The 13,773-nt window shown below is 48.1% G+C and overlaps 2 protein-coding genes across 3 annotated transcripts; one reads left to right on the top strand and one right to left on the bottom strand.

Moving 5' to 3' along the window:
• Nucleotides 1-60: 60 nt before the first annotated feature.
• zdhhc5b (zinc finger DHHC-type palmitoyltransferase 5b) lies at nt 61-10,564 on the top strand. 2 transcript variants are annotated; one of them, XM_062476495.1, is made up of 12 exons: nt 61-218; nt 1,713-3,304; nt 3,484-3,605; nt 3,746-3,903; nt 4,043-4,215; nt 4,423-4,525; nt 4,645-4,736; nt 5,234-5,366; nt 5,508-5,616; nt 5,747-5,853; nt 7,325-8,244; nt 8,574-10,564. In XM_062476495.1, the coding sequence occupies exons 2-12, from the start codon at nt 3,159-3,161 to the stop codon at nt 8,677-8,679; spliced, it is 2,169 nt and encodes a 722-aa protein (XP_062332479.1). In that variant the 5' UTR covers nt 61-218; nt 1,713-3,158; the 3' UTR covers nt 8,680-10,564. The 2 variants fall into 2 exon arrangements, with proteins under 2 accessions (XP_062332479.1, XP_062332480.1); XM_062476496.1 differs by lacking the exon at nt 61-218 and adding an exon at nt 388-478.
• A 380-nt stretch (nt 10,565-10,944) lies between these two features.
• On the bottom strand, nt 10,945-13,750 carry tmx2a (thioredoxin-related transmembrane protein 2a). Its single transcript, XM_062476499.1, has 8 exons — nt 13,516-13,750; nt 13,364-13,424; nt 12,925-13,038; nt 12,591-12,667; nt 11,992-12,098; nt 11,842-11,907; nt 11,598-11,727; nt 10,945-11,498 (listed from the first exon to the last, which is right to left on the bottom strand). The coding sequence occupies exons 1-8, from the start codon at nt 13,702-13,704 to the stop codon at nt 11,319-11,321; spliced, it is 924 nt and encodes a 307-aa protein (XP_062332483.1). The 5' UTR covers nt 13,705-13,750; the 3' UTR covers nt 10,945-11,318.
• Nucleotides 13,751-13,773: the final 23 nt, after the last annotated feature.

Genomic DNA, 13,773 nt, shown 5'->3' with positions numbered 1-13,773 from the left:
TACAAGTGACCTCTAAAGATGTGAAAGGTTGACATTTCAATCATCCCCAAGAGAAGTGGACCTACTGAACATCGGCAACGAGGATTCTCGATTCCTGATTGGATGTGCGTCCCACCTGAGGGACCGCGGAGCAGTTCCGGGATTCCTACATTGGCCTAGCAAAGTAACTGGCCGAAAACCGAAGCGAAAGACATCTAAACATAAGACTATTGTGAAAGGTAACTGGTTTGCTGTATTTTGTATACATTGTTTTGGTGACATCTGTAGTTCTGGTTCTGTACTTTGATATAAACTGTAAGGTATAGGTACAATACCGGCGGGGTGAAACTAACTTTAGGGGACTGTACTGTATAGCTAGCTTTTGTTCGCTGATTTGTGAGTACTAGGTTACACAGTCAGCGTCTGATTTGAGCTGGGCCCGGGAAGTTTCACACATAACGAACTTCAAAGAGTTATCGCAAAAGGTAACAGGGAGTAGGTATGTAAACCTTCCCTTTTTAGTAGTATTTTGTTGACACTGGCAATTAACGTAAGAACGTTTTAAATCTAGCTAGCCAGACAGAAAGAACTGGCACAGTACGTGGTTGCTAGCTAACCAACTAACGTTAGCCATACTGCAGTCAAGGACTGACAGTACTGTCAACACTTCAAATGAAATGAGCTAGCCTTGATACCAGCTTGCTAACGTTAGCAAGGGCTCCACTATGAAATACCTTTATATTTGATACTAGCTTATCAAGTATACTGATTATTTAAGGAGACATTGTCGTGGGTGTATAGTAGTGTATAGTGTGTACTCATAGCTTCCGATATGTTAGCTTGCTAGCTACAGTAGTCTCTATTTGAAGATTTTAGGATTATCGTCCATTTAAAATCGGGGGGGATTTAAATTGGAGCATGGAGATGATTAGTCTTCTATTGCTTACAAGGGGTCAGGGTGTTTGTCAAGTGGGGTCTGCACAGACATGTATTCATTCATAAACCTTGTATGACACCGGCTGTGGTCCAAACGGCTCTAGGCTGGCTAACGTTAGCTGGCTAGTGAAGATTTGTAAATCTGATATGATACATCGATGTATTCCAAGATATGTGGTGGCGGTGCTCCACGCCTGCTATGTAAATTGGAAATAAAACACACGTTAGATGTAAGGCAATGTATCGTTTTCCACACCTTTAATCTTAGTAATGTGACGAGTAAATTGTTGAAGTTCGGGGGGAGGATTTAGGTGTGCATCGGCTTCTACTGAGTACAGTTTGCTGACGGACTGATTTTGCTCAGGTAACACAAAGGGGGATTAGTGCGTCATTAGATATGTCTCACAATCCTCTGATCCTGGAAACATACAGGTATAAACTGCGCGTGTTTGTTAGTGTTTTAGAACGAGAATGACTTTAAAAGACGGAAACATTGACACAAAAATAAAAAAGAGCGTAAATGTTAGTCGTTGTGAAATATAGACTGGGTCAAGATAGAGGTTTCAACACTACCTGCCACTCCCTACACGAACAGTGCTTTGCCAGTCAATGTAAATCATGCAAGATGACTCTTGAAAGAAGAAACACGTTTTTTCAGACCTGTTTAGATATGGCAATGGCCTCAGAACCAGTGTTTGTTTTCATTTGTAGTGCCGTCACAACAGTCATTGTGCTCCAGTAGTTTGTTTTGGAATGAGTGTTAGTAATCTAATATCACAATGCTTCATGTGTTTCAGGGACAGCCTGCCGATACAACACCAGAGGGTGAGAGAAGACTTCTGAGGACAAGAGAGAGTGAGAGCAGGCAGTTCTTTCCCATGAAATCTCTCCGGTTTGAGTTGGGCTCCGTTTGAAAAGGCACCATGGGAAAAGAGGTGTGCCTGCCGTGGTTCCGGAGATGGGAAGGGTCTCTACACCTGGACTGGACCCAGTGTGGCGATGCCACGGAAACGCTGATCTGGCTTCTGTTTGGGATGAGCTGATTTGACTGCCGAACGCACAGGGGCTGGAAGCTCGATCCGATTGGTTCAATGATCCAACATTCATTATTGAAGCCCTGGATATGAACAGTTCTTTATACACAGGGAGCTGGATGCTCTAAAACAATTTATGAAATAGCTTTTATAAACTAGCTTTAAGGTGTTTTTTGTTTGTCTGTTTTGGGGGTTTTTTTCACAGGGAAGAGCTGCAAGTGGACTTTTCCAGAAGTGTGTCTTTGGAGTCTGCATGGTTTTCCCCTGCTCAGCATCCGTTCCCAAGATCTCTCTTCTGTGCACATTGTCCCCTCCACGTTGCCCGCGCTAACCTCTTCCTGCCACTCTGTGCCTCGATCACTCACGGCAGAAAGTTGAACCTTATCTCTGTCACTTCCAGTTGTTTTTTGGCCTTTGTCTCTTCCACTACCTCCTCGGGGCCTGCTCATTTGGTCATCCCTTTAATTTGACTTTTCTGTGAAAGGAAAGGCTTTTGAACTTCCAGGTTATTGCAATGTTACGTTTGGACTCCTAATCCTATTGAAAGTCGTACATTTAGTTCTGAGGATTCTGGATACAAAAGCTGATAGGCAAGGGTGTCTGATGAGAACCAGATAGGTGTGTGTGTTTGTGCCCTTGTGTAAGGCTTCTATGCAAAAAGGGTTAGGGTTGCACTACAGTTTGGAGTGGTTATAGCTAGCTTAGATGTATTTATTGTTGCACCAAAAACAGTTACTTTAAAGCCATACATGAATATTTATGAAGAAGGCACAGCTATTTTTGTATCACAGTATTTGAGTTGAAGTGTTTTCTGAAGCTCCATTGAAATGATAGAACTAGTATATAGAACTAGTATATATTTACACGCAACAACAACATATATATTTACATGCAACAATAATATGCATGCAAAGAAAGTATAGATTGTGGTACATATTGTAAGAAGTATTTCAGTGTGATAATAGAGAGAGGTCTGATAAACCACTAGTCAGAGGCTCCTCAGATTGCTGCTTTGTGTGATCAGAATAATTGTACTATTGTTGCCCTTCCTCAATCCAATCATGCCCCCTGTGCCTATGGGCACTTTGCAGGCCTTACATTAAGAAATCCCACTACTTGAGTAGCCCAACTCTCTCCTATCTGTCTCCTATATCTCTCTCTATCTCTCTCTTTCTCTCTCTATCTCTCTCCTATCTCTCTCTCTCTGTGATGCCGGGGTTCATTAGCGGGGGGGTCGGCGGGGGGTTAGGCCCCGTCTCCTCTCCTCCCCGCCCGTTCCGCCCCAGTCGCTACGTCCCGGTCTCCGCAGCAACGACCTTCCTGGTCGGCTCCACCACCCTGTTTTTCTGCTTCGCGTGAGTAACACACCTCGACACACACACACACACACACACTCAAGTCATTTGACACGTGCACCAGCAACACACACAGGAACACACGCGTGCAAACTTGCACTGCAGTGGCCAGCTAACAGGTGTTTTGCACGGCCTGTTGTAGCCGGTTGTACAGGTGTTCTCCCTCTCTCCCCCACCAGCTGTCCGTGGCTGTCTGAATCCCTGTCGTCCGTCATCCCCGTCTACAGCGCTGTGGTCTTCCTCTTCACCCTCGCCAACTTCTGCATGGCCACGTTCATGGACCCCGGAGTCTTCCCCAGAGGTAGGCCGAGACGAGAAGAGAAACCGGAGGATGTCGTGTGCCCCGCCGCAGATACAGCAGACACCAAATGTAAACTCTCGTGTTCTGGGAACCCAGAACGAGCGAAAAGTCCAAAGTTTCACGCGTGTGTGTGTTTGCAGCGGAGGAAGATGAGGACAAAGAGGATGATTTCCGCGCTCCTCTCTACAAGACAGTGGAGATCCGAGGGATCCAGGTCAGGATGAAGTGGTGCTCTACCTGCCGCTTCTACAGGCCCCCGCGCTGCTCCCACTGCTCTGTCTGCGACAACTGTGTGGAGGTACACACACACACACACCTTCCAGGTCAACATTCCATCAACGCTGGTTCGCGAAACCCCCAAATGCGATGTAGCTAGACACCCTCCTCTCTTGACCTTGGTTCGACCCCCCTGCGCGTGACCCTTTGACCCCCTGCAGGACTTTGACCACCACTGCCCCTGGGTGAACAACTGCATCGGCCGCAGGAACTACCGCCACTTCTTCCTGTTCCTGTTGTCGCTGACGCTGCACATCGTGAACGTGTTTGGCTTCGGCCTGGTCTACGTCCTGCACCACCGGCACCAGCTGGACGGCGTGCACGCCGCTGTCACGTATCCTGCACACGCACTTCTACTATCTCGCACAGACACTTATTATATACACACGTGTACACACACAGACACTTATACACGCGCACACGTACACACTTATACTCTCTCTCTCACTCACTCACTCACTCACTCACTCACTCACTCATAAACACACACACACAGAATAGCAACTGTGTGGTTGTACTCCCTGACTCCCCGTGCTCCCAGCATGACCGTCATGTGTGTGGCGGGCCTCTTCTTCATCCCAGTAGCAGGACTAACTGGTTTCCACATCGTGCTGGTAGCACGGGGGCGGACCACCAACGAGCAGGTGCGGAGCCGTGTGTTCAGGCCGCTCTCCCTCAGGGGATATGGGATGGAGCCATTGCTCTGTGGCCCACGATGACCTAGGTGACCTCTCTCTTTCTCTCTCCCTCTCTTTCTCTGCAGGTCACAGGGAAGTTCAGGGGCGGAGTCAACCCCTTCACCAATGGCTGTTCTCGAAACATCTCGTACGTTCTCTGCAGCTCCCAGGCACCCAGGTATTTCTGTCAGTCCCCTCCCCAACGTCCTCTACCTCTAACCTTCCAGGCACCGCCTGGGTGTGTGTGTGTGAGAGAGAGAGAGAGCGAGCTTCTTTCCATGGGTGTGAGCGTGTGCATGCCTGCCCTGCAACGTGCCCTGTAACCTAAGTGAACCTGGAAACCAGTCAGGCTGATTGGTGTTTTCTTTGTAAAGCTGTGTCAAGTTTCGGCCAGATTTCCGCACGGATATGTTGGGTAACATAACCGTGTTCCTGCCTGTGTGTGCTGTGTGTCTCTTCACCTCTCTCTCTCTCTCTCTCTCTCTCTCTCTCTCTCTCTCTCTCTCTCTCTCTCTCTCTCTCTCTCTCTCTCTCTCTCTCTCTCTCTCTCTCTCTCTCTCTCGCCCTCTCGCTCTCCCTCCCCCTTTTTTTTCCCTCCCCTATTTAAGTCTTCCTATATGTTTAACTCTCTGTACATGACTCTCTCTTCTTTGTATAACTGTGTGTGTGTGTCAGGTATGTGGGGCGATGGAGGGACCCTCAGGCAGTGGAGGTTACCCCCCCGTTCCTCCGCCCGGCACTCACTGAAGCCCAGCTAGAGGCCAAGGTCCTGGACAATGGCATCCACAACGACCACCACAGCACCCGGGTATATGCCAAACACACACACGCGCACACACACACCTCTCTCTCCCTCACACCCCCTCCCCGGTCTAAAAATAGTTTGAACCATGTGTTAGTGTATATTATTCATCTATGTCTCTCTGTCACCCTCTCACCCCTCCCTCAGTCTAAAAGCAGTTTGGACCAGATGGAGAGCCAGTCTGCCGACGCAGAACCTCCCCCTCCTCCTAAACCTGAGCTGCGCTACGCTGGTCTGCCCCGCGCCGACACTGAGGGTGAGACTCTCTCTCTCTCTCTCTCACGCACACTCACTCACAAAGTATCCGTGCTGTCAGTTCTGGGAGACAGTAGTCATACGCACACATACCATGTTAGTAACGGTCTTGTTTATTTTCCTCCTCCCAGAGAGCAGTTTGTTGACGGAGGCTCCGCCCACTCCCTCTATGTACAAGTACAGACCAGCCTTTGGCAGTCCTGGGAGGAACCACACAGCCCTCACACACCCCAACAAGGTACACACACACACACACACACAGGTTATCATAATGACCTATTAACCACCTATCTTCTGAGAGACCGGGTAGAAAAGGATCATCACACGCTGTGTATGTAGCGGAAGGTTATTGTTCAGACAGTTCCTGAAATGGATCAGATAGTTGATTGACATGGACCGCACCCTCCCTCCCCCCCTCCCTCCCTCCCCCCCTCCCTCCCTCCCTCCCTCCCTCCCTCCCTCCCTCCTCCGCCACCTGTACTGCGCTTGTATGAGCCAGGCAGCTCCAGTCTAACGAGGCCAATGGGAGGCTCCCTCCCTCCCCCCCCCTCTCCCTCTCCTTGATTTTGTCTCTATCTCCGAGGGCTGTCCCCACTCAGTCGACTGGTCCATTGTTTGGTCGATATGCTCTTGGTCGGCTCAGATGTGTTTTAGTCCAGCTGCCGTATGGCAGTGTGAGGTCTGATTCCCGCTTGTGTCACCATTGCTGAATTAAAGCAATGTTCTACAGAAATGGTCGATTATATTATTTAAGACAAATAAAGCAACTCTAAAAATATAAAATAAAGTTAAAAAGGTGTTACTCTTTTCCCTTTCGTTAATCTGCAGTTTGTTTAGTTTACTTTTTTTGCACATGAGCACAATTGTAGCTGTTAGCCTAACTACAAACTCGACCATACTTTGTCTACAGATACATTGAGTCAGATCGGGAAAATGTTTGTACATTTATGTTTGTCTCGTTGTCAATATCCCTTCTTGCGTATGTATTTCTTTCAGATTATCTCGTAAAACATCACACAAAATGGTTTGATGAAAAACATTGTGACCTTTGTAGAAAGAAAGAAAAAAAACGTTTCAAATTGATGAGTCGATTCTCAGAAGTGTTCAGTCGAGTCTTGGTCGAGCAAAGAAAATCTTAGTCGGGGACAGCCGACTATCTCCTTTGTGGTTAATCCATCCCCCCCCTCCTTCTCTCTTACTTTTTAAACAATTCACTCAGGGGCCATTGGAGGAGCCGTAAGTGTCTGTGAGTCCATCTGACCGTCCCTGTTTGCCTCTGTGCTCGTGCCCCCACCCCCCCGTCCCCCCCCCACCCCTCTGAAAGTTGCACTGACTGGAATGTTGGTATCGTCAAGTGGTAGCTAGGTTGATGTATCCGTCATCAGTGGTATTGCCCTGTTCATGTGAGTTAGTGTGATGGAGTAGCCTAGCCCTAGCCCCCCCTCCCCCCATCTCTCTCTCTCTCTCTCTCTCTCTCTCTCTCTCTCTCTCTCTCTCTCTCTCTCTCTCTCTCTCTCTCTCTCTCTCTCTGTCTCTGTCTCTGTCTCTGTCTCTGTCTCTGTCTCTCTCTGTCTCTGTGTTGAGACTGTACAGCCCTCTGTCTGGTGAGAACTGGAGTCATTTTCTGACAGCTGTTTATGCTAAGTTATGTAATCAGTTATATAAGTTATGCCTCTGTCTCTGTAACAACTTTTTCCCCTCCTCTCCAGTTGATCCGTGGGGACAGCCTGGATTCCCCCTCCATCCTCCATACTAGCAGGCAGCCCAGCTACCGCTCAGAGCCCAGCAGTCTGGACGGGGGGACGGTGGTGGCGCTGGGGGCGCGCAGGGGGGGAGTGGAGAGGGGCGAGGGCCCCGGGGGGCCCGGTGGGACAGGGGGGGTCTCTGTGGGCATGTCGGGGTACTCCCTGGCAGGGCGGTCCTACACCTCCTACCCTTCCTCTCTGGTCCTGTCCACGGGGGGCTCGCACTCCTCCAGCCTTCGCTCCGCCCACACGGCGCACAACGCCCTGGGCACCCTCCAATCGGAGGGCACCACCGACACCAGCTACAAGAGCCTGGCCAATCAGACGCCTCGAAACGGCAGCCTGTCCTACGACAGCCTGCTGACGCCGTCGGAGAGCCCCGAGTTTGAGTCGGCGGTGCACGAGCTGTCGCCCCAGCAGCCCCACGGGCCGTTCCCCCCCGGGGCCGGCGCCTCCCCCCCGGGGCCGGCGCCCCTGCAGGGCTACACCTCGCCCTACCTCTCCGCTCAGATCGCCCAGCAGAGGGAGGGCCAGCTGCTCCAGGGCTCTGCCTCCTTCTCCTCCCCCCACAGAGCCTACCTGCGTGCCGTCAGCCCGCTCCACGCCGCCCCCTTCGCCCACGCCGCACCCCCCGAGGCCCAGAAGCTCCTCCCGCAGGACCCCCGGCCCCCCCGCCCCCCCTCCTCCCGCCCCCCGCCCAGGTCGGACCCCCTCTCCTCCCCCCCCCGCTCTCCGGACCCCCCCTTGTCCCCGCCTCCTCGAGGGCCCTCCCTGGGCAAGTCGGTGTCCTACACCGCGGAGGCGGGGCTCCAGAACAAGGCTCACCCGGTGGGAGGAGGCGGTGCTTTGGGAGGAGGCGGAGTCGGAGGGACGAAGGCTCCACAGTGAGTAGAGATCTGAGCGCCCGCCTGCCACTCTCCCTCCTCTTCCTTCTCTTCCTCCCGTATCCGTGTCAGCCTTCCTCTTCTCCCTGGTCTGATGTGTGAGTCTTCCTTTTCCTTCTCCTTGATTTCTCTGTCGGCCTGTTTTGAGAGTCTGAATCTCTGTTCTAATCATTTTTTGTGCTTTCGTCCCCAAATGACCTTCTTCACTGTTGTTCAGTATCTATTTTTATGCTGCTTTATGAATCGGACTTTCTCACCTCTCTGCTTCGCCGTCTCTCCCTCATTCCCTTCTACATCCTGAACCCCCACCCCATTTCCTGTCCAATCAGATCCACCTCTCGCCCAGGCTTGGCAAATCACAGCACATCCAAACCAGGGGGCGGGGTGAAGAAGGTGACCGGCGTCGGAGGGACCACCTATGAGATATCAGTTTGAGTGACGGACATCCAAACGGGACTATGAGAAGGAGATTTTTCCCCACTCGACAAGTTAGAAATAACTCACTGATGGAGAGAGTTTGACATGGCACGAATGTTTCATCACACACAAACGTACCATAAATGGACAACTTTAATCTCCTATGTCTGCACAGAGGACAGGAGAGAAAGGGCTGTGTAACAAACCTTTGACAGTCATTTTGTCCAGATCTTTTGATAAATTCTACGGCTGTCCATTTTTCTCTGGCAGTCTTTCATATTTTATCCAGTAGCAGGGGAACTGGAACACGGATAATGGGTCTGGAATGGGCCAAACACTGATCTGCCTCTTTGCCAGATATAGACTAATAATTACGTCATGGACTTTATCATCAAGACTGGGTACAAAAATGTCGAACTTGCAAAGCGATAAAGAGATATTCTTTTTGGTACAATAATTAGCACATGAAGAAGAAGGAAATATAGTCTCGGAAGGTGACCAATCATGACTGTTGTTGGTTCAGGACTTTCTCTGATATCATCTGGATGGACCAAGTACTGCAGTAGAATCACTAAGAGGCAGGACTCCACTAAGATTTATGACTGGGTAGAGAAATTATCTTTCAACCCATTTAAGTTTTTTTTGTTTTATTTCAAAAAAATGTTTTCTTTCTTTTTTAAGATTGTTTTTTATAAATGTATTAAGGAATTATAGTCAGAATTGTGGTCAAATGGTCAGATGATGAACTAATGATAAAAGGAGTGGGCGAATCGAGAACAAGACCTGTCGCCTGCTTCGATGGATAGATTCTTCAAACAGTCAAAGATCTTTGCTCAAGTTCTAATCCCCAAAATGAAGCTGACTTCTAAAGGACAGCTGTAGTGGCAAACGGAGGATGCTGAAATCGACAAAGAAATTCAGAATAATCATTTCAGCACAAGCCTTTTTCTGGTGGAATGTACACTTGTAACATTTAGGATTGAACCCTTTTATGCAGATTCTCTGTTGGTAGCTTTGATGATTGTTTGCTCTCTTTTGTGTTTTGCATTATGTCTGTCAATCAAATGCTAGGAACATCCTCTGACGTGGAATGATGGCCAGCCAAATATGTTGAGGTTCTAATGGGCTTATTTATTTTACCAGACAAGTTAACATTTTAGTAATGGACCCAATTCTTAACAAATCACTATCATGAGGAATGGTGCAGTAACCTCATACATGTATAGATTGTCATTGAAAAAAATGCTCAACTTAAATTATTTGCAGAAAGGACAAGGGAAAGGGACAAAGATGGTCCACATAAGAAAAGAAAAAGGTTTTAGACTTTCCTTTAAAATATGGAGAAGAGTGTTTGGTAGAGAGCGCTTTTACATCTGCCTTGAGACCATTCACAGTGAAACTATTTACTTTTTGAATCGTCAGTTTTGTTTTTCAGGTATTTTTTAGTCTTTTTTTTATGAACAAGGAGCAGTTTAGTATTGGATCCTTTTTTTGTGGTTCATTTTAATTTCTCTTCTGCTTTTATGGTACAATTTAATGTTTGGCCCACAAGCAGGTTTAAGAAGGCACCATCAGAAAGAGGATGGTGTGTGTGTGTGTGTGTGCGCGCGCGTCAGGAGTCTGTATCAAGATAGTGTGTTCAAGTTGTCGTTTTTAAGTACAGCCCCACAAATGGAGGATGGAATGCCCAAGCTAGCCGAACGTAGAGCTGCACACCTTTTCATTGGAAAGCTCACGCTTTGAAGCACACATCCCATTACAGTGTCAACCAAGCAAGCGGGCTTCTGTAGCCGAGCATGTCGCGTCAGTTTCATCTCTGGTTTGTGAGACCAGAGATGAACACCTAGTGGAATGCACGCCTGGCAGATGTATGTCTGTGTGCGACAACCGTGATGATGATGATGATGATAAAAATTAAGCACGATAAGCATTTATGGCACATAAAGGCCTACCTGTACGAGAGTGGTGTTTAAAATTAGTTCCCTTCTTCCTATGATGATTGTCGCCAGTGGTCCACAGTACAGTAAAGGTCCAGCGTATGACGGTGAGCCGTGGTGAATGAAACCAGTTTGACAAACATCCGTGCAAATGACTATGTAAAAGACATTTCCAAAAATGGCCTTAAGGAGAATTTTTAATGATGTCTTCTCAGAATAAAAAGGTCAACCTGATGGATGTGTGTTGGTTTGTTTGATTTGAATTCGATTTGTCCATCACTCACGCATGTGATATTATGGGATGTACCCTGGGGAAGTCTTCGATCTGTGATGAAAGGCCATGGAGGACTGAAATTGTATTCTTTTATTAAAATGCAAGAAGGATTGGCTTTATAATTTGGCATTAACCGTTCTTATACGAATGTGTACAAAGGATGCAGGTAAGCACTAATAAGCACACTAGTGTACTGAAACACTCCAGGTAAATGATGGAAAAAGCAAGTCTGTGAGTGAAGTCATAACATTTTCAACAGTTTTTTACAAATGTCAAATAGGCAGAATTTTACACAAATAATTTAAGACTTCAAAACTGAAATGTTTAGATGTTGCTAACATGTCACTGACTACTCCTTTTTGGTTGCTATGGTTAATATATAATAAGAGTTGCACTGTGTGTTAATGTTTACAATGGCACTTAACACCAGTATATCTCTCCTCTTCTCACTTGTCTTTCTTGCTTTCCGTTGGCTCTTTTGGGTCGGTTGAATCGGCCTGTGGCTCATTGTCGCCCTCTTCAGGCAGAGCGGGGTCCTGCTCCTCTCCCCTCTCCCCCTTACCCTTACCCAGCTTCATACACTTCTGGTACAGCTCATTCAGGTTGAACTCACGGATGATGTTTTCCTGTGAAAAGGATGAAAACTACGTGTAAACGAGGGAGGACAGTTCTCGCACACACACACACACACACAACTTCTCAGAAGCTCTAACAGGGATACAGACTTCACTGAAAGTCCATGACACTGCGCGCCTCTTGTTGTCCACCATTGGGCGTCTCATGACTTCCTGCCCGCCCTGAAAAAGCACCAATGAGGGTAGCTGCCTCGCCAAGGGGGAGGTGCTAACCCTGTACCTACAAAGAGAACAAGCCAATAAACCAAGAGGTGAAATGGGATGCTGCTACACAGAGTCTGCAGATGGAGTTGTGAGACGTGCAAAACATTGGGTTAACACCTCCCGCTTTTACCTCTCCGACACTTCACCATATCGGCCGATGTCCACTTTCCCGAACCGCAGACCGTCACAGTTGTACCTGGCCAAGAGAGGATGTGTGAAGACGTTAGGCACGGGCGGCAGCCAGAACGGGCCGGATGGGCTGCTCTCTCGACAGTCTTACTTCAGGGAGAGGTCGGCAAAGACAGGCGCGAAGGACTGGCACTCGGCGGACCAGTTGGCGTAAAACTCAACGATCCAGGTGAGGCGGCTATCCTTCTGCAGCTCCTCCTGTGTCCAGGGAGCAGAGCAGGTTAGGTCTGATGACACCGGGTTAGATTCCCTTAGATCACGAGGTCAGTGGATCACCAGAGCATTGATTCATCATTGATCCTCAGTTGTACATTTACATTTTTTATTCCGTCGTAAACATATACCATGAGTCTACGACTGCTTGAGGGCATTGACTTAACAATGGCATTTACTCCTTTGTAATTTTGCAGTTCTCAGGTCAAAATGATCCGACCCCGATCCGTGGTGTTGACTGAAGGTGCGATGTAATGTAATCCAAGTTAGTATACTTCCGATATGATGTAGTTATGCTACTACTGATCATTCGCTGTTTTCACTATAAGCACTATTGGACATCGCTGTGAATAAAGGCATCTACTAAAATAACCAATGTTGAAATGCTGAGTTTTACTCTGTGTACAAACTACTGGTTAAGACTGAATCATCAATAGTCCCAGCTGAAATGTATGGTCGGTTAACAGTCACACTCACATCTATGGTCTTGTCACTGAAATACTTGATATACTCTGGGCCCATGTAGACCGGGACTTTGCAGGTCATGAGGAAGGCTGTAGTGGTGGAACACAGAAAGGCTCTGAATGAATTTGCATTCAAATCAACAAAGGTTCCACTCCTCAAATGTACCTTTCCAGGGGACTTTCTGCTTGAATACCCTACAGTCAGATAAGGTACCTTTCTGCTCTTGACTTAACTCACAACAGAGGAAAGGACACATTATATTCTACTGAACTAACTCCTGGAATGAATATCCAGGACTGGATAACAGTGATTATCGTGATGTGGTGAGATGATAGTGGTCGCTCACCGACACACAGGGCGAGGTAGAAGATGCCCAGTCGAATGTCCACCCTGAAGAAGAGGATGACATTGGCCACTTTAGTGAACAGGAACAGATTCCCCAGGTGTTGCTCCAGGGTGACTGGGGAGTGAAGGGGGAGGCAAGGGGGGACATAACATTGGTTGGAAAATGGAGGAAGGGGTGACAGAATAACATGACAAACGACCTGGAATCTACAGTTGCTCGACCCGCAACAAGACAACCACATCTCTCTGTGTTTCCTCTCCAAGGCTTAGCCTTTTTGAATAACTTCCATGGTGCATAAAAGTGTGTGTGTATTTACTATTTGTGTAAATGTGAACAGACATTCAGTGTGGTATCATGTGTGGGCCACACACACCTCACACCTGCCCTCTGACCCAAACGTGTGTGTGTGTGTGTGTGTGTGTGTGTGCTCTTCACCCACTTGCTCTCCTGTTCTTCATCATAACTATCGCACTGAGGAACATGAGTATCTCCACTTCTCTCTGTAATAAAGGAGGGAGATAGTTATGCTGCAAGTGTAGTCCTCGATTGAACTCATCTACAGTGCAACACTGCCTGCCCCCCAGTACTCACCCAGTCCAAGTTGCACGAATTCCCGTCGTCCCGTTCAGTTGGCAAGTGCTCGCACAGTCCCGGTGCCTTCCGAACTATGGGGAATGCGGCACACATGAGGACTGATGCGATATAATACGGTTTTAGTAGCCATTTGTATATTTGTGGTAAATGGTAAAAGAAAGCACAAAGTCCTGTTATTAAGCCCATGTTCCCGCATGCAACTGTGGGTAGGAGAAGGGGAGAAGGGGGGAGGAAAGTGACAGCTGAAGCTCAGAG

The sequence above is a fragment of the Osmerus eperlanus genome, chromosome 13, assembly GCF_963692335.1.
Source record: "Osmerus eperlanus chromosome 13, fOsmEpe2.1, whole genome shotgun sequence".
NCBI classification, from domain to species: domain Eukaryota; kingdom Metazoa; phylum Chordata; class Actinopteri; order Osmeriformes; family Osmeridae; genus Osmerus; species Osmerus eperlanus.
The sequence above is the reverse complement of the archived record's forward strand: the minus strand, read 5'-3'. Positions and strand labels throughout refer to the sequence as shown.

Coding starts and splice junctions, on each gene's coding strand:
- tmx2a (XM_062476499.1), bottom strand. CDS start 13,704: ATGGGCTTAATAACAGGACTTTGTGCTTTCTTTTACCATTTACCACAA. Junction 12,668..12,924: donor CTACCTCGCCCTGTGTGTCG/GTGAGCGACCAC, acceptor CCACCACTACAG/CCTTCCTCATGACCTGCAAA. Junction 11,499..11,597: donor TGTCATGGACTTTCAGTGAA/GTCTGTATCCCT, acceptor TCCTTTTCACAG/GAAAACATCATCCGTGAGTT.
- zdhhc5b (XM_062476495.1), top strand. CDS start 3,159: ATGCCGGGGTTCATTAGCGGGGGGGTCGGCGGGGGGTTAGGCCCCGTC. Junction 3,904..4,042: donor TCTGCGACAACTGTGTGGAG/GTACACACACAC, acceptor GACCCCCTGCAG/GACTTTGACCACCACTGCCC. Junction 5,617..5,746: donor GCCCCGCGCCGACACTGAGG/GTGAGACTCTCT, acceptor TCCTCCTCCCAG/AGAGCAGTTTGTTGACGGAG.